At 49.5% G+C, this 24,963-nt stretch overlaps 1 protein-coding gene across 1 annotated transcript in view; it reads right to left on the bottom strand.

The window, feature by feature from the left end:
- The window catches only part of ZFR2 (zinc finger RNA binding protein 2), a 701,383-nt gene that overhangs the window by 188,198 nt on the left and 488,222 nt on the right, over positions 1–24,963 (bottom strand). The window contains exon 14 of the mRNA XM_085639486.1: positions 23,398–23,536. Coding sequence (XP_085495612.1) covers positions 23,398–23,536 — 139 coding nt within the window. The remainder of the gene's footprint in view (positions 1–23,397; positions 23,537–24,963) is intronic.

Raw genomic sequence — 24,963 nt, 5'->3', positions numbered from 1 at the left:
TAAAAAGCAACCTTGAGGTGAAAGGAAAGGGTTTGTGGCTTACGGCAAGGAAGGGGTTCTTTAAATGCCCATCGTGCAAGGCATGCCAATATGGAATCAAGACCTATATAACAGCATTTGGCTCTAAAATATATGTAATTGGGCAACATTTTACATGCAAATCTGATTTTGCAGTATATGTGCTAACCTGCAGTTGCAATCTGAAATATGTAGGAAGCACAAAGCTGCCTGTGTACAAAAGAATCCTTCAACATATCCGGGCTATTTGCAACAATGATGAAAATTGCCCTGTTGCAAGACATTTTAAGATTAACCATAATAGTGACCCAAAGTTTTTGAAAAATTATTATGTCATAGATACTGTAACCCCCCCAAAAAGAGGTGGTGATAGGGAATCAAAATTGAGGAGGTTGGAAACAACCTATATCCTGCAATTCGATTCCAAATTCCCCAGGGGTTTAAATAACAGTGAAGATTTATACACATTTTTATGATAATTATGACTTTTATGAACATCATAGATGGAGTCTTTTGCAATATGTGATAGGACAGATGACTTTCGCTTATATTTCCTGTCTTTTGATGAGATATTCGTTAATAAGTTCCACCGCACATGAATTTATAGATGGCACATTTTAGGATAGTATTTATATATTTATGTTTTAGGATTGATTTTAGGAATCAGTATTGGAAAGTATATTTTTATGCTTCCATATAGATCGTATGATTTCTAGTTGGATCTACCTATTATATTAATCATATTTATTGTTGTCCTGAAAACTCATGCACTTTAATAATTCATGCTGTTTGCACAACCTCTAGACTCACAGTGGAGATGGAAATCGCCACATATGCTGCTTTGATGCAATAATTGTAGCACATTTTTGATTTAACATGTGAGTCTGAGTTGGGGTGGAGACCTCAGGTGGTCACCTTGCTGGAGTACGGAACTGTTTAGTGTTTATACATTCTTTTTTTTTTGTATAAGGTTTATTAGAAACAGCACTTTATGAATTTTGTTAAGCACTTTATATGGTTTCACGGTTAGGGCATAGTGAGAAACAAAATTGACTTATGCATTTATGCTGCTATCAGTAATTGTTTATTCAAACAAGTGTAAAAAACTATTTTCAGCCTTGCAGTAATTTTGGAAGGACTTAAATGTATATATATATATATGTATTTTGTAGTGGTCTAGATTTTACATTTATGTAATTATCTATGAGCATTTCTGATACATTTTGATATATTGCAGTGTTTTCACTATGTCCATGATTTAAGCTATTGCACTTTAAAAAGCGTGGTATACAGCCAAGAGTTGTCATGTGATCAAGGGCGGGATCGCCCGAAACGCATAATGGCGGATTTGGCTAAATAAAATTTGCACAAGAATCTCAGGGTCCACGCTCATTTGTTCTCAAGAAAGGAGGAGTGAAGGCGAGTTGTAGCATATATACATATATATGCATATGTGAAAACATATACATGCAGCCTAAAATGTTTCAAACATGGCAAAAATGCTGAAATTACATAGGTTTGTATTGTAGTACCCCTAACCCATAAGGAAACAAGGAAGCACTAAACCAATTGTCTCACAACAATGCTTTATTGCCATAAAGCAAACTTGTAATTGCATGCATTTGCCTGCAGCAGAGTATCAAGAAAACAAAGAAAACTGACACCTTGCCTTTAAGGCATTAGAGTAGGTGGACCGTGCCTTTAAGACCTGTAGGAGACCCCCTGCTCCCATGATGCACCACAGGTGACAGTTAGGTCAGTTCTTTTTGACGGTGCACATGCACCTGAGTAGATCTGCAATCAATAAACAATAACTTGAAGAGAATGCTCTTCCGGGGAGGTGGGTGAGTCGCTTATGACTTTGATGAGTATACCCCTGGATGAGAACTAGGATTACAGGTAAGTAACTAATCCTTCTCATCCAGGGGATACTCATCAATAGTCATAATCTATGAATAGAGTAGCAAGCCCATACCCAAAGTCTCGCGGATGAGCAACAGAGCATATAGAACATGAAGTAAAATCACATTCAAACAGCAGTTATGCAAATAAATTCCTCAAAGAGAACTGCCCCACCTGGGCATCAGCCTGTGCATCTGAATCTAGGCAGTAATGGCGTGTAAAGGTATGAATCGAGCGCCATGTAGCCGCGTTGCAAATTTCAGATATAGGAACGTTGCGAAGGAGAGCTGTAGTAGAAGCTTTCCCTCTGGTAGAGTGTGCTCTTGGTCTGCCCTGCTGAACCTTGTGGGCTAGTTGGTAAGACAAGGCTATACAGGAAACAATCCATCTAGAAATAGATCTTTTGGAAGCAGCCAGCCCGGTATTTGTTAAACCATAATTGACAAAGAGCTGGTCAGACTTTCTAAGCGAAAGGGTTTTAGCAAGGTAAAACTTCAATACCCTCCGGAGGTCTAGAGAATGTAAGGCTCTCTCCGGGGGAGTGGTTGGTTGAGGAAAGAAAGTGGGCAACGTGATAAACTGATTTATGTGAAAATCCGACACCACCTTGGGCAGGAAGCTCGGATGAGTCCGCAGCACCACTTTATTGGCGTGGAAAACAGTGTAAGGCTCCTTGCAACACAGGGCCTGAATCTCACTTACCCTGCGGGCTGAAGTGATGGCTACGACGAAAGCAGCCTTCCAGGTCAAATGCTGTAAAGATGCCTTATGGATAGGCTCAAAAGGAGCACCCATCAACTTGGTGAGAACAATGTTAAGCTCCCAGGGAGGAGAAGGGGACCTCATTGGTGGAAACACTTTATTAAGCCCCACTAGGAAATCATTGACTACAGGCAGTTGAAAGAATGAGGTCTGGGTAGGGGACTTTCTATAAGCTGTGATAGCAGCTAAGTGGACCCTGAAGGAGGAGTACTTTAGACCAGACCTTGCCAAGTGCAGTAAGTATGGAAGAATCACTTGCTCTTGACCTTGAGTCGGATCAAGAGCGTTGTCCCTACACCAAATGTAAAACCTCTTCCACTTGAAGGCAAATGACTTTCTAGTGGAGGGCCTCTTTGCTTCTCGAAGAATATTCATACAGTCAGCCGAAAGGTCTAGATGTCCGTACTGGATGACTTCAGGAGCCATGCAGTCAACCGGAGGGAGGGGAGATTGGGATGGAACACTCTCCCCTGGTTCTTGGTCAATACGTCCGGGAGGCAGGGCAACCTCTGGTGCAGCACCTCTGACAGTTGAAGGAGATCCGGGTACCACCACTGGCGTGGCCACTCCGGTGCTATCAGGATCATTCTGGTGTTGGTCCTGTAGAATTTCTGTATGACCGCCGGCATGAGAGGGAGAGGAGGAAAAGCATACAGCAATGTCTGCGACCAGCTGATCAAAAGTGCATTCCCCCGTGATCCCTGCTGGGGAAACCTGGAGGCGCAGACGGGGCATTTCTTGTTTTCCGCGTCTACGAACAAATCGATGTCCGGCACTCCCCATTGCCGGAAGACCTCCTGAGCGACGTCGTCGTTGAGCACCCAGTCGTGCGCTTCTACGAAGTCTCTGCTAAGGCCGTCTGCCTGCACGTTCAGGGTTCCTGGCAGGTGGACTGCGATGATTGAAAGGCCTCTCGCCAGCAGCCAATGCCAAATGGATTGGGCTTCCAGAGACAGGACTCGTGACCTGGTGCCCCCTTGCTTGTACAGATAGAACATAGTTGTTGTATTGTCTGTCTGAATCTGAATGTGGTTGGATTGAAGAGACGGGTACAGGGATTTGAGCGCCAGATGGAAGGCCCGTAGTTCCAATAAGTTGATGTGATAACTTCCTTCTGTCTCGGACCAGAGACCTTGTACCTGAAGCTGGTCCATATGAGCCCCCCAGCCTTGCATTGAGGCATCTGTGACCAGTGTCTGCGTTGGAGGCATCTGATGAAAAAGGACTCCTTGCAGCAGGTGAGAACATTTCATCCACCATTTGATGGAGTCCCTGGCAGCTTGGTGGAGAGAGATACGATCTTCCCAGCGACCTGACCACTGAGACCATTGATCCTCTAGCGCCTGTTGTAAAGGCCGCATGTGAAGGCATGCATTGGGTACAATGTAGATGCACGAGGCCATCGATCCCAGTAGTGAAGACACTTGCCTGGCTGTGGGAAATGCAGTGTCGAGAAGAGTGTGGCACTTGAGAAGCATTGGTGATAACCTCTCCTCCGAAGGACACACGCTTGCCTCTGCGGAGTCCAGGGAGGCGCCCAGATAGTGTATCCGCTGAGTGGGGTTGAGGACCGACTTCTTGTAGTTGACTTGCAACCCCAAGGACTGCAGCAGGTTGAGGCAGTACGAGAGATGGCTCTGGAGTAGCACAGGTGTGGAACTTTTCAGGAGCCAGTCGTCTAGATGGGGATAGACGAAGATCTTCCGCCTGCGGAGGAAGGCAGCTACCACCGCCATGCACTTGGAGAATGGCCGTGGGGCGGATTTGAGGCCGAACGGAAGCACTCGGTACTGGTAGTGGTGACGAGAGACCTGAAACCGGAGGAATTTTCGATGTTTCACTGAGACAGGAATGTGGAAGTAGGCGTCCTGCAGGTCGATGGCACACATCCAGTCTCCCTGGTGAAGGTGCGGAAAGATTTGATGCTAGGATAGCATTCTGAATTTTTCCTTTCTGATAAACCTGTTCAGCAGGCGCAAGTCGAGGATAGGTCTGTACTCTTTGGTTACTCCTCGCTTTTGAACTAGAAAGTAGCGGGAGTATACTCCCTGATTTCTTTGGAGAGGTGGGACTTCCTCTATGGCCTTCTTGGAGAGGAGAATAGCTACTTTGTCCTGTAAAAGCCGATTTTGAAGTTGAGGAAGGTGCTTCAATTGCGGGGGCACTTGCGGAGGGGAACACTTGAACCTTAGCAAGTAACCATGCTGTACAATATTCAGCACCCATTTGTCTCTTGTTATGGTTTCCCACTCTTCCAGGTGAAAAACGATACTTCCTCCTACCGGAGTGGCGAACGGGCGCGGAGGAAGTAAGGCCTCACTGTTTGGAAGGCTGCTTCGTGGTGGACTGCTGCTGCTTGGTGTTTCCTCGTCCTCTGCCACGACCCCTCTGTTGGAATTGGGGCCTCTGATAGTTCTGGGAGGACCATTGAGGGGTTTGAACCCTCTGCTAAAAGGAACGTTTGTCGCCCTGACGAAAGCGCTTCCGATATTCTTTGCGCTTCTCCAGCCCAACAGCCTTGACAGTATCCATTTCTGTCTTCATTTTATTCATTTCGTCATCGGCATGAGCCCCGAACAAGGAAGAGCTGTTAAAAGGTAGGTTTAAAATCTTCTGCGCATCAGGTTTAAGGCCTGTTAGTCGCAGCCAGGCTGAGCGCCGAGAACAGACGCCATGGGAGTAACCATGAGCGGCGAGGTCTGAAGCATCCGCTGCTGCACTTATGATTTGATTGGCTACAAGCCCACCTTCAAGAAGAATTTCGTTGAAGTCCTGCCGGTCTTCTTTAGGGAGCTTTTCAGTGAACCTTGAGAGGGAGTCCCAAAGAGATCGGTCATATCGCCCGGAAGGGCTGAGGCACTTGCAATCTTCATGTAGTAAGCCGACGTATTGCACATTTTCCTGCCATAGGAGTCCATCTGCTTACTGTCCTTCTCTGGGGGGACAGTAGATGACACCAACGCTGAGTGCGACTTCATGACAGCCGCCACAATGACTGAGTCTGCTGGCGGATCAGCTCTGAGGAATAAGGGATCCTTGGCTGGGGCCCTATACTTTTTAGCAATCCTGGAAGGCACGGAGCCCACCGTAGCAGGGGTGAGAAATGTGGCCATAGCTGGTTCCAAGAGTCCTGGCACCAAAGGAAGCAGTGATCTGGGAGCTGTGCGATGGTGTAAGGTGTCAAATATGATCGATGTGGGAACCACAGGGGTGTGCAACGTGATGTTTAGTTTCTGCGCACCCCTACCCAGGGCATTGGAGAAGGTCGCGATGTCATCGATGGGAGACACCCGCTATGGAGGAGTCGAGGAGAAGGTCGGAGAATAGTCCCAGACCGAGGACCTCGTGGAGGAAGACCATGTGGGTGATCTGGTGCGTCGTCTCTTGTGGGGAAGGTCGCTGTGATGAACCCTGGACCTTGATCGGTGTCTAGAAGGTGATCTACGTCTTCTGGGAGGAGATGGACGATCTCTGGACCGTGATCGGCGTGTGGAAGGCGATCTTGGTCTACTGGGAGAAGACTTGCTTCTCCGCGGGGAGTTCCTAGAGGGCGAATACGTGCAAGAGTATTTCGAGCCCGGACTTCTGCAGTCACTTGTACCCACATCCTCCAGCCAGCGAGGCAAGAGACCGTACTTTTCTGCAGCTTTAGGAGATTTCTCCGGAGAAATTTGCACAATATGCAGTCCAGGGGATGATGACTGGTTCCCAGATGACGATCTGGACCTGGACATCATTTTATGCCGGGTCTCCTCTGTGGCCGCTGCCGTTTTATCCCTCGACGTTGAACGCCTCGACGTCGATGAAGTATGCATCACCATCGGGGTCGATCGAGATCTGCTCTGGGAAAGCCGTTCTGCTCTAGACGGTGGTCTCGACGTCGACCGCCTACTGCAATGTGGAGACCTCAACGTCGACTTTCACCGTCGGCCTGGCGAAATCGATGTCGACCTTTGCCGTCGGGCTGGTGATCTCGACGTTGACCTCCCATGACGTCGAGTCGGCGTTGATCTTCTTGACGTCGAGTGATGGGACTTCGACGAAGCTCTCGACATCGACAAGCCCACTTGCGCCAAGATGTTCGCCGTCGTAACTGTCGACGCCGACCCCCTCGAGGGTGGCGGAGAGTGTCTCGACGTCGACGGAGACTTTCCGGGTCTCATAGGGCCAACAGCCTTCGAGCCCGAAGTGCTGTGCCTCAATGCCGACTTACTTGCATGCGGCGGAGAATCTCGACGTCGAGATGATGTTTTGTCTCTTGACGCCGAAGTATGCCTGGGTCTTTTCGACGGCGACTTCGACGGCGAATCTCCTGTAGCCTTCTTCTTCCTGGACTCAGGAGAGGTGGTATGTCGCCGTTTTCGGTGTTGTTTGGCAGAAGAAGGTGGTTTGAAGGATCCATAATCGCCTCCATGAAGGCTTCTTTCCTTCTCCAGCTGGGCATGAAGCTTTATGCGCTCTCTATCACGTAGAGTCCGCCTGGAAAATTTCTGGCAGTGGGGGCACTGGTCAGGATTGTGTGAGGATGGAAGACACACAATACACACAGAGTGTGGATCTGCCAGTGCCATCTTATTGCCACAGGAAGGGCATTTCCTGAATAAGGCAGGCATTCTGACTGGAACAAATTAGTAGTAAACCAAAAAAACAGCAGAATAAGCTTTAAGGAGTCAGAAAATGTTGAGTTTTCTGAGAAAATCTGAAGAAAAATCACTTTCAGTCAAAAAACTGAAGAGCTCAAGCTCCAGGATCCTCATAGAAGGAGCCGGAAAAAAGAACTGACCTAACTGTCACCTGTGGTGCATCATGGGAGCAGGGGGTCTCCTACAGGTCTTAAAGGCATGGTCCCCCTACTCTAATGCCTTAAAGACAAGGTGTCAGTTTTCTTTGTTTTCTTGATACTCTGCTGCAGCCAACAGGCAAATGCCTGCAATTACAAGTTTGCGTTATGGCAATAAAGCATTGTTGTGAGACAATTGGTTTAGTGCTTCCTTTTTTCCTTATGGGTTAGGGGTACTACAATGCAAACCTATGTAATTTCAGCTTTTTTGTCATGTTTGAAACATTTTAGGCTGCAAGTGTATGTTTTCACATATGTATGTATATATATATATATATATATATATATATTCACTGAAAAAACCATAGGTTTCACACATGTTATAGTTAGCGGAAATTTTACTGATAAAAAACCAGTGAAATTGCCCCGTTATAGTTAGTGCTGGCAACTATAACTCACGCGACCGCAATCCTCTGCTGATGCTAATACTGTATTTAGACACTTATTTGCCCATGTCTTCTTCCATACATTTTTAGCTATACATATATTACAAATATTTTTTTTTCATAAAGACACATATGTCATCAGCAGAAGATTGCGGTCGCGTGAGTTATAGTTGCCAGCACTAACTATAACGGGGCAATTTCACTGGTTTTTTATCAGTAAAATTTCCGCTAACTATAACATGTGTGAAACCTATGGTTTTTTCAGTGAATTTGCAAGGTTTTTTAAATGCTAATTCCTAACTATAACGTGTGTGAAACCTATGGTTTTTTCAGTGAATTTGTACGGTTTTTTAAATGCTAAGTTACTTTACGCCATTCGAGGCGTGCGCGCCCACTTAACGCAGTTCGTTCCGTGCACGGTTTTTATCAACTTTAATAAGCCCTGTACATTTGGTGGCCTTCGGCCACCAAAAGCACAGGGGGTGGGGTCAATGTGGATAGTGTTTTTTTTATTTCGATTTTATAATTTCATGTTGCCAAAATTTAGTTTTTTTTACCTATTAATAAGCCCTGTACATTTGGTGGCCTACGGCCACCAAAAGCACAGGGGGTGGGGTAAGTGTGGATAGTGTTTTTCTTTTTTTTTTTTTTACCGTACGCTTACGGTAAACGTACGGTAAGCGTACTCGGCGAAATTGCCGAAAAAAAAATAAAAACGTTTTTGCTCTTGGGGGATGTTTGGGGACTCCCTCAACATGACTATGTGGGAGGGAGTTGTCAAAACAGCCCCGTAACATGTTTTTGGCCATCTTGTTTGATAAACAACACTCAGTGCGAGAGACAAAATGGCGGCCGCCGCTTCCTGGTTTCGGCCGATTCGAATGTTTACTAAGATCTAAGAGCCAATCAGAATCGCGCTCGCGCACGCCACCGTACGCTTACGGTAAGCGTACGGTAAGCGTACCGTAAGCGGGCTCAGATATATATATATTGATTTAAAGGCTATTTTCTCAGAATCTACTGAACAGATTTACACCAAACCTACAAAAGGCACTTCCTTGACCTAGGGACTACCTCTCTGCCAAATTTCTAGTAATTCTGTTCAGCCGTTCGGGCTGTAGCTCGTTCTAAAGGTCCTATAGAAAAATGCATGGGAAAAACGCGTTTTGGGACCCCCCTTTTATCTCAGCCCCCGCTTGACGAATCCCCCCGAGACTTTCAGGGTAGGAGCGGAGCGTAGCGCCCCACCTATTTTGAGAAATTCGCGAGGATTCATCGACCGGCGCCAAAGTTATTCAAAATAGAATGTTGAGGTTTTCCTATGGAAAAGGGGTCCTAACTATAACTACCTACTGGCGACCGCCAGTAGGTAATATATATATATATTCTATATGCTCCGGGATCCCGCACATGGGCGGGGATTATTCATAGATTATGACTATTGATGAGTATCCCCTGGATGAGAAGTATAATTACAACAGAAAGTCACGGAGAACCGAACGGCCAAAGAAGCCGTCTCTCCGGACCCGACTGTCAAGCCAATAGTGCTTAGTGAAAGTATGCAATAAGGCCCCAAGTGGCTGCCTTGCAGGGGGACACCGCGTCCCAATGCTGTAGTAGCTGCTGTTGCCCTGGTAGAATGGGCACGTAGCCCAATCAGAGGTTCCTTTTCAGCCAGAGAGTAACAGGCTTTAATGCACAAGACAACCCATCGGGAGATAGTTCACTTGTGCACAGCCCGGCCTTTTTTGCCACCCACGTAGCCAACAAAGAGCTGGTCATCCACCTGGAACTGTTGTGTGCGGTTGAGATAGAACGAAAGTGCATGTTTTGGGTAAGGGCGGTGGAGCCTCTCCTCTTCTCTTGAAGGGTGCGGAGGCGGAAAGAAAGTGGTCAGAGTGACAGTTTGCCCGAGATGAAAGGCAGAAACTACTTTTGATAGAAAGGAGGGACGCGGTCGAAGCACAACCTTGTCCGGATGAATCGTCAGCAAAGGAGGTTTACAGGAAAGAGCCTGGAGCTCACTCACCCGCCGAGCGGAGGTGATGGCCACCAGGAAGACAGTTTTCAAAGTTAATAACCGCTAAGGACAGTTATGAAGAGGCTCAAAGGGAGCGCACATCAAGTATGTGAGAACTAGGTTCAAGTCCCATTGAGGCATTACAAAATGAATAGGAGGGAAAAGGTGAGTAATACCTTGAGAAATCTATTGACAACTGGGGACTTGAAAAGAGAAGGCTGATCAGGCAGCCTGCAAAAGGCTGAAAGAGCAGACAGGTAGCTCTTAACAGGGCCCAGAGCAGAACCCTGCTGGGCCCAAGAGAGAAGGAACAATAGGACCTCAGAAAGAGGGGCAGAAAGAGGGGTCCGAAGCTTTCGCTGTGCACCATGCCACAAATGTTTTCCACTGACAGGCGTATACCGTTTTAGTGGAGGGACGTCTGGCTGCCAGAATTACATTAAGACTTCAGGAGGCAAGTCAAATGGAATCAGCTGTCGCCACTTAATCTCCACGCAAGGAGGTGGAGGCTGGACAGGTTCGTGTGGAGGACCGTCCCCTGTTGCTGCGACAGGAGATCCTCCCGAAGAAGCAGTCGGATCGGGGATCCACGCTCATACTGAGTAGCTAGAGATACCAAACTCTTCGAGCCCAGTCCGGTGCCACAAGAATGACTTGGACCTGGTCGCGTCTGATCTTCTTCAGCACTCTGGGCAGAAGTGGTATAGGCGGAAAGGCGTACAATGGACCACAATTCCACTCGCGACAAAAAGCATCTCCGAGCGAGTGCCGCCTTGGAAAATCCAACGCGCAGAACTGCTGACATTGTGCTTTCTCTTCGGTGGCGAATAGATCTAACCAAGGTTCTCCTCACTGCTGAAAGAGAACTTGTGCCACCTCTGAGTGAAGATGCCATTCGTGACCCAACATGCACCTGCGGCTGAGTTCGTCTGCCCTGGCGTTCAGGGTACCTGCCAGGTGTTGAACCACCAAGGAAATGCCTTGACGTTCCAGCCACGTCCAGAGACGTAGAGCCTCCTAACATAGGGTCCACGACCCCACCCCACCCTGCTTGTTGAAGTTCCACATGGCGGTGGTGTTGTCTGTAAACACCTGCACTACTCTCTCCTTGACAGAGGGAAGGAATGCTTTCAGTGCAAGTAGGATCGCCCTGAGCTCCAAAAGGTTGATATGGAGCTTGGACTCCGCCGGAGACCAGAGGCCTCTGATCTCTGCCTCTCCCATGTGGCCGCCCCATCCCAGGAGGGACGCGTTCGTCACTACTGCGTGCTCCGGTTGGGAAAGGAAGAGGGATTTGCCGCTGACACAACGCTGGTCCGTGAGCCACCAATGCAAGTCCTGTGCAGTGCCCTCTGAGATCTGGACGTAGTCGGACACTGGAAGGTCAGGTCCCACTGCAGAGCCCACATATGCCATCTGGCATGATGGATTAGCCGGGATGCAGGAGGCCATGAGGCCCAGCAGCCTCAGGGTCTTCCTGACCGAAACCCAGGACCAGGCCCGAAAGATCGGAATTATAGCCCAAATGTCCCGGACTCGCTGTTCGGGAGGATAAACCCGAAACTGCGCCGTATCAAGAACCGCTCTGCGTCATCCGCTAGGCATCAACTGCTGAGTTAGTCCGCGCTGGCGTTCTGGGAACCTGCCAGGTATTAAACCACCAGGGATATGCCCTGCTGTTCCAGCCTTGACTAGAGACGCAGGGCCATTTGACAAAGGGTTCACCACAACTCCCCCCTGTTTATTGCAGTACCGCATGGCGGTGGTGTTTTCCGAGAACACGTGAACCAGCTTTAACTTGATGGAAGGAAGAAAACCTTTCAATGCCAAGCAAATCGCTTGCTGCTCCAGCAAGTTGATGTGGAGTGTGGATTCCTCGAGAGACCAGAGTCCTCTGATCTCCACCTCTCTCAGATGGCTGCCCCATTTCAGGAGTGACACATCTGTAACTACTGTGTGATCTGCATGAGGAAGGGAAAGGGGTCTGCTTCGGACAATCGTGGTTGGTCAGCCACCACTGCAGGTTCTGTGCAGTTTACCCCAAGATCTGGACTATGTCGGAGAGATTCCCCTGATGCTGCGGCCACTGGAACTTCGGGTCCACTGCACAGCCCGCATATGCCATCTGGCATGTGTCAATAGCAGGATGCAGGAGCCCATGACTCCCAGGAACCTCAGAGTCAGTCTCACTGAAATTCAGGATAGAGGCTGAAACATCAGTATCATAGCCTGAATATCCTGGACTTACCTCTCGGGAGGAGAGCCTGAAACTGCCCTGTGTCCAAAATAGCTCCGATGAAAGGGAGCGTCTGAGAGAGAGCAGGTGTGACTTTGGCAGGTTGATAGTGAACCCTAGCGAAAGCAGGAGGTTTGCCGTAGTCTGGAGGTGGGAGACGATAGCCTGGTGTGAGTTCACCTTCAACAGCCAGTCTTCGGGATAGGGAAAGACTGGCACCCCTGATCTGCTCAGATGAGCTGCGACCACCACCATCACCTTGGTGAACACCTGAGGGGCGGCGCTGGTAAGGCCAGAGGGGAGCACTGTGAACTGAAAGTGCACTGGGCCTAAAAATGAACCGCAGGTAATCTCGATGAGCAGGCAGGACAGGAATGTGAAAATAAGTCCAACGCAACCAACCAGGGTCTAAGGCAGACTAGACCTGAGCCAGAGTGAGCACCTTGAACTTTTCCTTTTTGAGAAGTAGTTGAGGACTTGCAGATCTAGGATAGGACGAAGGCCCAGAAAATAGCGGGAATAGCAACCACAGCCGACTTCTGGTGCCGGAACCCTCACTATGGCTCCCTTGGACAAGAGAATTCCTCCTGAAGCATGTTCAGGTGGTCCTCCGTCAGCCGGTCGTAAGTTGGAGGCATGGAGGGAGGGGTAGTCTTGAAAGGAAGGGAGTAGTGGTAGAGGTGATGGCTGACTGTTCCCATGAGGCACAGGGTCAGACTGATTTGCATACGGCCATGTCTGAACTGGGGCGGCGGAGTGAGCCAAAGAATGATGATGGATTAAACCCTGATCAGTTAACTGGGGGTGAGTGCTTGCAATGTTCAACACTCCGTCCATCATTCCCTTTGGTTTTGCGATGGCTGATTCTGCACCAACTGGTCACACATGATCTTGAAAGGTTGGACTAGGAAGGTTTGAAGGCTGCAGGGGGAGGAGTGGACTGACCCGACCTCTGGCTGTCTGACCCATGGGGTCAAAAGGACCAGCCAGACACGCAGAGGCAGCTTTCCTTGCGCGGTCTTGCGGTTGGGATAGGCTGGCGCAGCTAAAAGCCCCTTTGTGGTCACGAAAGGGGTGAAAGGCAGACAGAGGACTGGTGGTCACAGAGAGGCTCAAGGACTTGGCCGTAGAACGGGAGCCCTTAAAGCCCTCCAGGGCCAATGTCTTCGAGGAGACGGGTGCCATCAGAGGTCATGTCCATAAGGGAAGCGTGGGCCTTCCCAGAAAAGCCAAAAGTTCTCAGCTAGGCGTGCCGTCAAACAGCCACCGCCAATGACATAGCTATGCCCAGCAAGTCGGTCATGTCAAGCCTCCAACTAAAGGTACACTTTGCCGCATCTCTACCGTCTGATACTGCTTGCGAGTAAATGGCCCAGGCCTTCTTCGGGACCTGTGGCAACACATGCGCAATCATGTTCCACAAGGAGTGGGAGTAACGACCCAATAGGCATGCGGTGTTCACCGAACACAAAGCAAGGCTGGAGGAAGAAAACATTTTCTTGCCCCAACTATCTAGCCTTTTGGATTCCCTGTCCGGTGGTGCGGAAGGAAACGCGCCTTGTGAGGCAAAGGCTTGGAACACCAAGCTATCGGGGTAGGGTGGTTGGTGGTGAAGTTTGGGTCGCCCGGTGCAGGGTAATGGTGGTGGGCGATTGTCCTATTCACAGAAGCCCACTATGCTGGGCTTGGACCAGGTTCCTGAAGGACATCAGTCAAGGCCTCGTTCAATGGCAGGAGGGGTTCCGAGGAGGAGACACGCGGCTGCCGGACCTCTGTCAAGATGTTCGTCTTGACTTCCACCAAAGGGAGCTGAAGGTCCAGGACATCAGCTGCCCTTCTCACTACCATAGCATATGAATCGCTCTCATCCATAGTCACGGTGGGGGGAGAAAGCAGGCCAGAATCTGGAGAGCTATACAGTCCACTGGCCTCACCCAATTCCTATGCCAGTCCATTTTGTGCTCAGGCTGATCTTGTAAAGGGTCCAGTGACCCCTCCCAATTTAACTCCATTCGTAGGCCTTCAAAGTTAGGCTGAGGAAACGACCTAGGACCCAAGGGTGATGTCAGCACCGGAATAGGCAGGCGCGATCCGACTCCGTGTCGCCAGGGATAAGAATGGGGCTAGCGCCGCCAGGAGTCTCGGCATTGGGGACAGTGAAGGTCGCAGTGGACTGGCCCTGCTTTCTGAAGAGCATTAGATTGACCTTTGGGGATGCTCTTTTGGAGTCATGTGAATCATTTGTCCAAGTAGGGAAACACTGGTGACTGTATCACCTTAGATAAGCTGTCGCCAGTGCCATGCATTTCATGATGATTCCAGGGACAGATTTTAAGCTGAATGTTAGTACTTTGGGCTGACAATGCCAGCAGGCTACACTTTGGGTCTAATGTAGCACATTTATCAGTTATGGATGGAGAAAACTTTACAGAGAGGGGTGCTTTAGGCAAGGGGTTTGTATTGCCATACTCAACAACAGTAGTGACAACAAGGTTCCATGGGACAGCTCAACTTCAGAAACAGGGTGTTCCACAACTACTCACACCCAACACCAAGTTTCGGGGGAGCACACCATTGATGAGAAGCCTGAAAAATCAAGCCGCAAATGTTAGTGTACCGAATGGGAGCTCTTGTGAGGAGTCTCCTTTCATTTTTTGATGCGTACTAAAATGGCACCACAGATGTTTAGGCAGCAGCTTACATTTACACTAGCATACACCAGCCAGGTGGTTGTTGTGCTCCACAAACTATTGAAGACTCTACATATACATTCAAGAACAGTGTATATCCATGGTGGGGTGGAGAAGTTTAGGCATATGCATAAATGGGGCTATCTTTAAGGCATTTATTTTTGACTGAGGTAGATGGAGTCTTTGTCGTCAGTGTTGTTGTTGAAGCCTTTGTCAATCATGGAATTGTTGCCAGTGGCAATAGATATACAATACAGGATTGAAGACAGACGTTTTTGAGAAGAATGCCTTGACATTTGCATGCCCATTGTACCATGGGAGTTACCTCAGGGAGGAAATGTGAGGTCAAGCAGATTTTTTGCTAGGCGGGTCTTTGATGGTGAGAGCTCTTCAACATCTGAAACCATTCCAGAGACAACCTGCTGTTTTGGACTTTTTTAGACAAGTCTGAAGAGGCATCAGATTCCTAAGGGGTAAGACGCACAAGTTACTACTTGTGTAACGATGTATCTGTAAGAGACATTAGTTAGTGATAGATTCCTTACCTACGAACAGATACCCCAGCAATACCAACCCCGGTGGTGGGTCTGCGAATAGATTACACCAGAAAGTCACGGACAACAGAACGGCCAAAGAAGCCGTCTCTCCGGAACTGACTGTCAAGGCAGTAATGTTTGGTAAACGTGTGCAGCGAGGCCCACGTAGCTGCTTGACAAATGTCCTGCAAAGGGACACCGCGTCCCAAGGCAGTAGTGGCTGCCGTCGCCCTGGTAGAATGGGCACGCAGCCCCACAGGAGGCACCTTCTTAGCCAACGAGTAACACGCTTTGATGCACAACACGAACCACCGAGAGATGGTTCATTTGTGCACGACCCGACCTTTTTTTTGGCGCCCACATAGCCAACAAAGAGCTGGTCATCCACCCGGATGTCAGACTTATCAGCGCACGCCGGCCAATACTCGCGCAACACTAGGACTGCGCGAAGAACTACACTTCCCGATGGGCAGTGCGGGAGGTGCGCTGCGTAACGCGCACCACGCCCCACCACAAGACGTCAAAAGGCGAAAGGTCGCCGCACACGGAGCCGATAATTCTTCGACCCGGGAGACGAGACGAGGAGACGCCGAGAGACGAAGGTTCGGACGAGCTCATCACCCAGGTAGCGGCCCGTGAAATCCGGAGGTTCGTCGTGACCGAGGTAGGAGTACTGTGGCAGTATTTCCATCGGGGCTCGACCCATCCTAGTCGGAGACAAGCTCTCCGAGCCATAGAAAAATCCCAGACCTGCCCCTCTGTTGGCGAGACCGGCTGGTCTCATGCAGGGGAGCGACCAAGTATATTGACAGTGACTAGACTTAAGGGGGCAAGCCTCGCTGTTCAAGACAGGCAGAGTGCGAGCCCGAACATTACTCTGAGACAACGAGACCTAGTGTGTTGTTACATGCAATCGTCCGACAAATCGGAGGCATAGGAAAGCATAGGCGAATCGTGCTCCAGCCTCACAGACCTCAGTTCCCAGGCAGACACTAGCAGTGAGCGTCCGCCCCCAGCGGTGGCCTGGTTTACACTTTTGATTTCTTCTGCTTATATTCCTAGACATATGTGCGAGTCAGGAGAGAGGGGTGGTTACAAAGCCGAAGGCATGGAATGAGCTGGGCAGTCACAAGTGGGTATTGCTCCACAAAGTTGTATATGGTGTCTTTGTGTCTGTATGTTGATCCTTGTCATTCTCCCCACGTGTGCCTTTCCTTGTCGTTTATATTAGTGCCTGCAAACGAAAAGACCACGACCTGTAGCTCTCCCCCATATGTCCAGGCATACCTTATTTTCCTTTTCAGGTGAGAGGGCAAGCTCGCGTTAACAATCCTGCTAAAGTAACGCGTCTGTTTTCCATTGAGAAATTGGAAACAAAACATCTTATGCTGTGTTCTGTTGTCTCTTTTGCCTTCACAGATCTCCCTCCCTGCAGTCCCCACCCTTTCCTTCCCCCGCTCGATCACCCCAAAAGTCCGTGGTTTCAATAGCCGGACTTGGGGTCATCCAGAGGTGGGCCCCCATAGAGCATCAACACAGCCCCGGGGACATCGGAACGAGGAACCTGACACCGGAACTGTTGTGTGCGCTTCAGATAGAAAGAGAGCGCACGCTTTGGGTCCAGACAGTGGAGCCTCTCTTCCTCTTTTGAAGGAGGCGGAAAGAAGGTGGGCAAAGTGATGGTCTGCCCGATGTGGAAGAGCATAACAACCTTTGGCAAGAAAGAAGGACGGGTCCTTAACACCACCTTGTCCGGATGAACAGAAAGGAAAGGAGGTTTAGAAGAAAGAGCCTGGAGCTCACTCACTCTCCTGGCAGAGGTGATAGCTACTAGTAAAGCCGTCTTTAGAGTGAGAAGACGTAAAGGACAGTTATGAAGGGGCTCAAAAGGAGCGCACATCAGATAGGTCAAGACAAGATTTAAGTCCCATTGAGGCATTATGAAGGTAAACAGCCATTAGTGCGCGGCTGTTTCTACGCATGCCATTACTTCGCAAGCGTTACTACGCATGCGATGTAGCAACGCACTGCCTTTAGTACGCATGCTGTTACATCACATGCGTACTAACGCCGCATGCATAGGGGGCAGGCGCCGCTCTTGGAGCTCGTCACGGCGGCCATTTGCACAAAACGACGGAGGAAGCCGGAAGGGAGAGAAGAAGGGAACCACGCATGGAAAGAGGTAAGTGGGGCTGTGTAGGGTCGTACTTGTGTTAGTGTTGTGTAGAGTTGTGTGTTGTGTAAGTGTAGGGATAGAGGCAGGGTCGTGCTGGGGTAGTGTTTTAGGGTTAAGGGTAATGTTGTGGGGGTAGTGTATGGTTTTAGGGTTCAGGGAAGTAGGGGGTTGTGTGGGGTAGTGTTTGGGAGTAGTGAGAGGACTGGGGCTAGGGGCAGGGTCGTGCTGGGGGTAGAGTATTAGGTTTTAGGGTAGTGTTTTAGTGTTAGTGTAGTATAGTTTACAGTTTAAGTGTTTTGTGTAGTGTCGGGGGTTGCGATGGGTAGTGAAGGAGTGTATGTAGCGGAGTAGGGGAAAGTGTATGTTAGTAAAGGGTGTACTGATTTAGGGTTTAGGGTAGTGTAGTGGTGTTTCATTAGTGTAGGGTAGTGTAGTTTATAATTGTTTTAGTTTACTTCCCCACCCAAAACCCCTTATTTGCTTGCATCCCGCTCCAGGGGAATGGCACATTTTTGAAAAAAAATTAATAATCAATAAAAATATTTATCGTTTTGGAGTAATGGGAACATAACCATTTCTAAAAAAAAAAAAATCTTATTTAGAAGTAGAAGCAGAGGCAAAGTAAAAGCATGCAAACTAAAAAAATGCATAGTAACGACATATGCGAACTAAAAATTGCGTACTAACAGTATGCGCACTAATGGTTTGCGAAGTAAGAACACCTATTCATTATGAAAGGCACGGGAGGAAACATGTGTGTAATGCCTTTCAGGAAACGGTTAACAACCGGGGACTTAAAGAGAGAAGGCTGATCTGGAAGCCTTAGAAATGCGGAGATGGCCGAAAGATAACCTTTGATGGTGCCCAGGGCAGAGCCCTGCTGGGCCAAGGATAGTAGGAACAGAAGGACCTCAGAAAGAGGGGCAGAAAGGGGATCCACAGACTTAGCTGTGCACCATGCCACAAACGTGTTCCACCGGCAGGCGTATACCGTCTTAGTGGAGGGACGCCTGGCTGCCACAATGACATCACAGTCTTCGGGAGGAAGATCGAAAGCTGTCAACTGTCGCCGCTCAATCTCCACGCATGGAGGTGGAGGCTGGACAGGTTCGGGTGGAGGACCGTCCCCTGCTGCTGCGACAGAAGATCCTCCCAAAGAGGCAGACGGATCGGGGGATTGATCGCCATGCTGAGTAGCTCGGGAACCAGTATCTTCGAGCCCAATCCGGAGCCACAAGGATGGCTTGGGCCCGGTCGCGCCGAATCTTCTTCAGCACTCTGGGCAGAAGTGGTATAGGCGGAAAGGTGTACAACAGACCGCAACTCCACTCGCTACGAAAAGCGTCGCAGAGCGAGTGCCACCTTGGAAATTCCAACACGCAGAACTGATGACATTGCGCGTTCTCTTCAGTGGCGAATAGATCTAACCAAGGCTCTCCCCACTGCTGAAAGAGACCTTGCACCACGTCAGAGTTCGGACGCCATTCGGGATCCATCAAGCACCGGCGGCTGAGTTTGTCCGCCCTGGCGTTCAGAGAATGTGCCAGATGTTGAACCACCAAGGTGATGCCTCGATGTTCCAGCCATGTCCAGAGGCGCATAGCCTTCTGACATAGGGTCCAGGACCCCACCCCGCCCTGTTTGTTGCAATACCACATGGCGGTGGTGTTGTCCGTGAACACCTGCACCACACTTCCCCAGACAGAGGGAAGGAATGCCTTCAGTGCAAGTCGGATCGCCCGAAGCTCCAAAAGGTTGATATGGAGTCAGGACTCTGCCGGAGACCAGAGGCCCCTGATCTCCGCTTCTCCCATGTGGCCACCCCATCCCAGGAAGGGACGCATCCATCACCACTGTGTGCTCCTGTTGGGGAAGGGAGAGGGATCTGCCATTGACCCAATCGCGATTCGTGAGCCACCACTGCAATTGTCGTGCAGTGCCCTCCAAGATCTGGACATGATCGGACAGGTTGCCCTGATGATGTGCCCACTGGAACTTCAGGTCCCACTGCAGAGCCCGCATATGCCATCTGGCATGTGGCACCAGCAGAATGCAGAGCCCGCATATGCCATCTGGCATGTGGCACCAGCAGGATGCAGGAGGCCATCAGGCCCAGGAGCCGGAGGGTCATCCTGACTGAAACTCGGGATAGAGGCTGAAAAATCGGAATCATAGACTGAATATCCCGGACTCGCTGCTTGGAAGGATAAACCCAAAACATCGTCGAATCCAGAACCGCTCCGATGAAGGGGAGCTTCTGAGAGGGACTCGGTGGGCGACTTCGGCACGTTGATGGAGAACCCCAGCAAATGCAGGAGGTCAGCCGTAGTCTGAAGGTGGTTGATGACTGCCTGGGGCGAGCCCGCCTTCAGCAACCAGTCGTAGAGGTGAGGGAAACCTGACACCCCTGACCTGCGCAGGTGAGCTGCGACCACCGCCATCACCTTTGTGAACACCCGAGGGGCGCTGGTAAGGCCGAAGGGGAGCACGACAAACTGAAAATGCTCCTGGCCTACCGTGAACCGCAGGTAACGCCGGTGGGCCGGCAGGACGGGGATGTGAAAATATGCGTCCTGCAAGTCCAACGCTACCATCCAGTCTCCAGGGTCGAGGGCAGCCAAGACCTGAGCCAGAGTCAGCATTTTGAACTTCTCCTTCCGGAGGAAGCGGTTGACGTTCCGGAGATCCAAGATGGGACGCAGACCCCCTTTGTCCTTAGGGACCAGAAAGTAGTGGGAATAACAACCACTCCCTACTTCAGGCCCAGGAACGCACTCGATGGTCCCTTTGGCCAAGAGGGCCGTGACTTCCTGCTGGAGAAGTGCCAAGTGGAACCCGACATGCGGTGGTACTGAGGTGGCATGGCTGGAGGGGTGGACTGAAAGGGAAGGGAGTAACCCCTGCGGATGATCTGCAACACCCACTTGTCCGATGTGATATTGTGCCTAGTGGGGGAGGTGATGGTGAATCCAGCCACCCACTGGCGTGGGGTGCTCCACAAAGCTCTGATTAGGAAGGTTTGGAGGTAGAAGCAGCGAGGGCGGAGGTGGACTGACCCCCATGCTGATTCCCAGACCCACCCCTGCGGAACAGCGTCCGTGGCCGCGCTGAGGCTGGTTCTGCACAGGCTTGCTGAAGGAACGTGCCTGGGCGCCTCTGCCGTGGCCACGAAAGGAACAAAAACCAGGAGTGGCTGGGCTTTTCATGGAAAGACCTAAGGACTTGGCCGTGGCCCGCAAGTCCTTAAAACGCTCCAGTGCACTGTCAGCCTTATCGCCAAAGAGGCGAGTGCCATCAAAGGGCATGTCCATGAGGGAGCTTTGGACATCTGGCGAGAACCCGGTAGATCTCAACCAGGCGTGGCGACGAAGTGCCACAGTCGTAGAAATCGCCCTACCCAGTGAGTCTGCGGTGTCCAAACCACACCGAATGGCGGACTTTGCCGCATCCTTGCCCTTGGCAACAGCTTAAGACAGCACAGCCTGGGTCTCTTCAGGACACTGAGGCAACAGCTGTGCAACTGTATCCCCCACCGCGTGTGAATAGCGACCCAATAGGCATGCTGTGTTCACTGACCGCAGCCCCAAGCTGGCCGAGAAGAACAACCGCTTACCGAATTGCTCCAGCTTCTTAGAGTTCTTATACGGCGGAGTCGTGGGAAAGGCACTCTGTGACGTCGAGGCTTGGATAACCAGGCTCTCAGGCGTAGGATGAGTGGTCAGAAAAGCGAGGTCGCCGGGCGGTGACACCTGGCGACATTCTTATCCACAGGGGCCCATGTGGCTGGCTGCGAAAGAGTGCCCAGCAAGACGTCAGTGAGGGCGTCGGTAAATGGTAGCAGGGGCTCCGACGAAGTGGACACCACCTGGAGCACTTCAGTGAGGAGGTTAGTTTTGAGGGCCACCGTAGGGAGATCAAGGTTGAGGACCTCAGCTGCCCGACGGAGCACCATTGTATAGGAGGGAAACCCTGGGTCAGAGGAGATGTCGAGGTCGCCGGCATTTTCGAAGTCATCCGCCCAGTTCTGCTCAGAGTCACACTGACAGGCAAGAGGGTCCTCGGACCCCTCCCAGTCGTCCACCTCCGTCGCAGGTGGCACAGACCGCGGCAGCAGAGCAGGAGCTGGAGAAGGAGGGAACGGGGCCGAGCCGGCGCCGTGTTCCAATGCGAATCCCAGGTAGGAACAAAATGGTCCTGGAAACTGGGCAAAGGCGGAACAAATGGCAACCACTGCGGCGCCGAAGGCGGAGCCGAGGGTGGTGATGGGGCCGGACTCGGTAGCGCTGGACCATGTGGCGCTGTGGCCGGAGCCAACGGCGCAGGATCCTGTGGCGCCGAAGCTGGATCCGCCGGCTGCCCAACAGGATCCGAAGACAGGACCGTGGTGCCCGAAGGCGAACTGGCGGGAGCCCGAGGCCTAAAGAGGCGGTCCATGGTAGCAAGAAATTCTTGCACCTGTGCGGGAGAGTCGCCGACGGACCCGTGTAAGGTGGGCAGGCCGGGGGACTCCTGGGCTCCGAAGGAGCCGCCGGGGCAGAACTCTTGTCCCCCTTGTCTGCATCCGGGGACCGTCGGGGGGGACGTCGGAGAGCGAACACGCTTCTTCGACTTCTTTTTGTGTTGTCTCTTACCCGAATCCGAGGGTGAAGACTTGGGAGTCCGAGGAGCGACGACTGCGGCCCCGCGAGCGGTCCCTGGAACGGCCCCTAGACCGGGAACGGTGCTGAGACGAGTGCCGGACCTCCAGCAGCTTCCGGCCCGCTCCCGCAAGGCCTTAGGGGCCATGGCCCGACAGGCCCGGGAGTCATGGTCGGTCTCCAGGTAGTAGAGGCAGACATCGTGGGGGTCCGCAACCAACATATTGCGACGGCAGGTCCCTCAAGACTTAAATCCAGGCATCCCTACGTGCACCAAGGAAACCAAAATCGTACAGGAGACAAAAGTCTCAAAAAGGGTAGTCAAAAAGTGACTACGGTACGTGCTCTAACCGGACTTGCGCTTTAAGGCCCGGAAAAAGAAAAAACTGACGTCAGCCCGCATGGGTGGCGCCCAAGTAGGCTCCGTGACGTAATCTCGGTGCTTACGACGCCAGCGACGGACGCGGAGCCACACGACGCCACCTACTGACGCGCAAGGGTACTGCTAGCAAAACTTTCCGGATCCAGTCTGATGCCTGGGACTATTCTAAGGTAAGGAATCTATCACTAACATATCTCTTTCAGATAGTGTGTTTCGCTTTGGATGTCTGCAGATACAGGAGTAATCTTCCTCCAGGGTTTTTGATGATACCTTTCTGTAGATAAATTCCTTCTGAGGTACATTTAAGTGTAGCCGTAATTTCCCACAAAAACTATAAGGTCTAAAAAGTGTGACACCCATATTACTTAACTTTACCTGACGCCAGCTTAAAGGACAGAAAGTAGGCTAAAGAAAGCAAGGAAAGTGAAGAAATGAATGAAGAAAATATATATCTAATGAGACTAAGATCTGAGCAGATTTCAAAGGGGCTCCATTCACACACAATGTGTGGTAAATATCTGAGGGATGGTGATCAATGGTTGAAAGGTCTTCAGTGTGCTCTCGCCTCTCTGGTTGACGTTTGTTTCTTATCCTTGAGGTGAGATGGCTAAATAAGTGACAATGTTTAAAGCCTGTTAGGGTATGTTTAAAATTATGCTGGTACTTTAATGTAACCAAGGTACTCCCAGCTCGACAATAGGGATGATTCAAGCATGTGAAACAATGAAAGAGCTAATACTGGAGAAAATCAATTATCAATTGTGGAAGAAATCCACAAAGTTAGACAATAAAACAGTGTATAATGTACACACCTTTGTCTTCCTCCTCATCTCTCGATTCAGGTGATGCAATTGTAATGATGACCTGCATTTTAGGTTCCTTGCATGAAGCAATGATGATGTTGGACTCCTCAACATTGAAAGAAACTTCATACTTGTCCTGAGTGAATGCCTGAAAATGATTTTTAAAAAAAATGTCTGTAGATTGGTACAGCTGGATATCTTTTATATCCATAAAACAGATAGAAAACTCAATGAGCGTTAGATTTATACTCAGGTCACACAACTTTGGAATCATGAAGCCACTGTACCTTTAACATTTTATAATCCCTTCTACATCACCTTGTAAATGTTGATCTATTTTTTCATTTTTGTGTTAATCTTATCATGCTTTCCTTAAGTGTGTATTTTCCCTTGGAGATATAAAACAAATTGAATTATTCCAGTTTTCTCACTGGCTGTAAAACACTTCACACTGAAATAATCATTGGTTCTATACCATTCAACCAAGTTCTACAGTCAACAACTTCAAACAACTAATTACCACTGCAAAATACAACCTCCATACCTAAAGATAATGACATCAAAGCTGGCACTATCAATTCTATAGCACTGAATGAAAAATGTCAAAATTTACACCAGTAATTAAAGACTTAAAAAGAATGGCATTATCCAATGCAAAGGATGGTAAAGCTAGTGACATTAATTCCAAGACACAGCGAGTATTAGAAAATATCAGAAATCCTACAAGTAGTCAAACAGCTAGTACCACAAATCCAAGGCCACACAAAGGATGTCAAAGGTGATACCACGAATTCCAGATGCACAATTTATGACATCAGGACCAACAATACTAATTCTAGACTGTAAAATCAAGATCATATACAGCTCCAACAATCACAGAGCTAGAACAAGTAATTTAAGAAGTGGCAATACGTAACATAAGGGCACTGTTAATCCCTAGGAGTAGTTCAAGCTTCATCAGGGCTGGCACACTTATTTGAGATCAAAGACAAAAACATTCAAGTCTGCACACTAGCCGCAGAACAAATGATATTAGAGCAGGAATGACAAATACAAGATTCCATAGCTGTGGATATCAGAGATGGGACAGATAAAAACGCGATGAAATGATTACACTAACACTACTTAATCGATTTGAATACCTCTAGATACATTTTTAAGTCATGTTTGCCAATCAGTGCCATTACAAAAAGGGCCACTTCTCTTGCTAATCAGTCCAATCCCTTCCCAAAAGAAGCACTCTGATGTGGACTGCTAAGTCACCGCCAGTAATTACATCACATTTTGTTTCTTAGAGATTACAGCATGCTTTTTAATTAAAAGGTTTGACTTTCTGATGTGCTTCTCCTGAGAATCTGGTTGGTCCCTTGTATACTAAGGATTGTTACGATTAACTTGAGTTGGAAACAATGCACCATCAAACGTCAGTGTCTGTGCTCTGCTCATAATCCGTACAGTGTGCCCTTTATCAATTGAGTACAGCAGAGGTTATGGGGTGGTAAGCAGGCTGGTATATTCAGCTGGTACCAGACTCTAGCCCAGAGTAACAAACTATATGGTACAGTTGTTTTCTGA

The sequence above is a fragment of the Triturus cristatus genome, chromosome 12 (genome assembly GCF_964204655.1).
Source record: "Triturus cristatus chromosome 12, aTriCri1.1, whole genome shotgun sequence".
NCBI lineage: Eukaryota > Metazoa > Chordata > Amphibia > Caudata > Salamandridae > Triturus > Triturus cristatus.
Note: the sequence above shows the minus strand (reverse complement) of the source record. Positions and strands in the feature narration are given on the sequence as shown.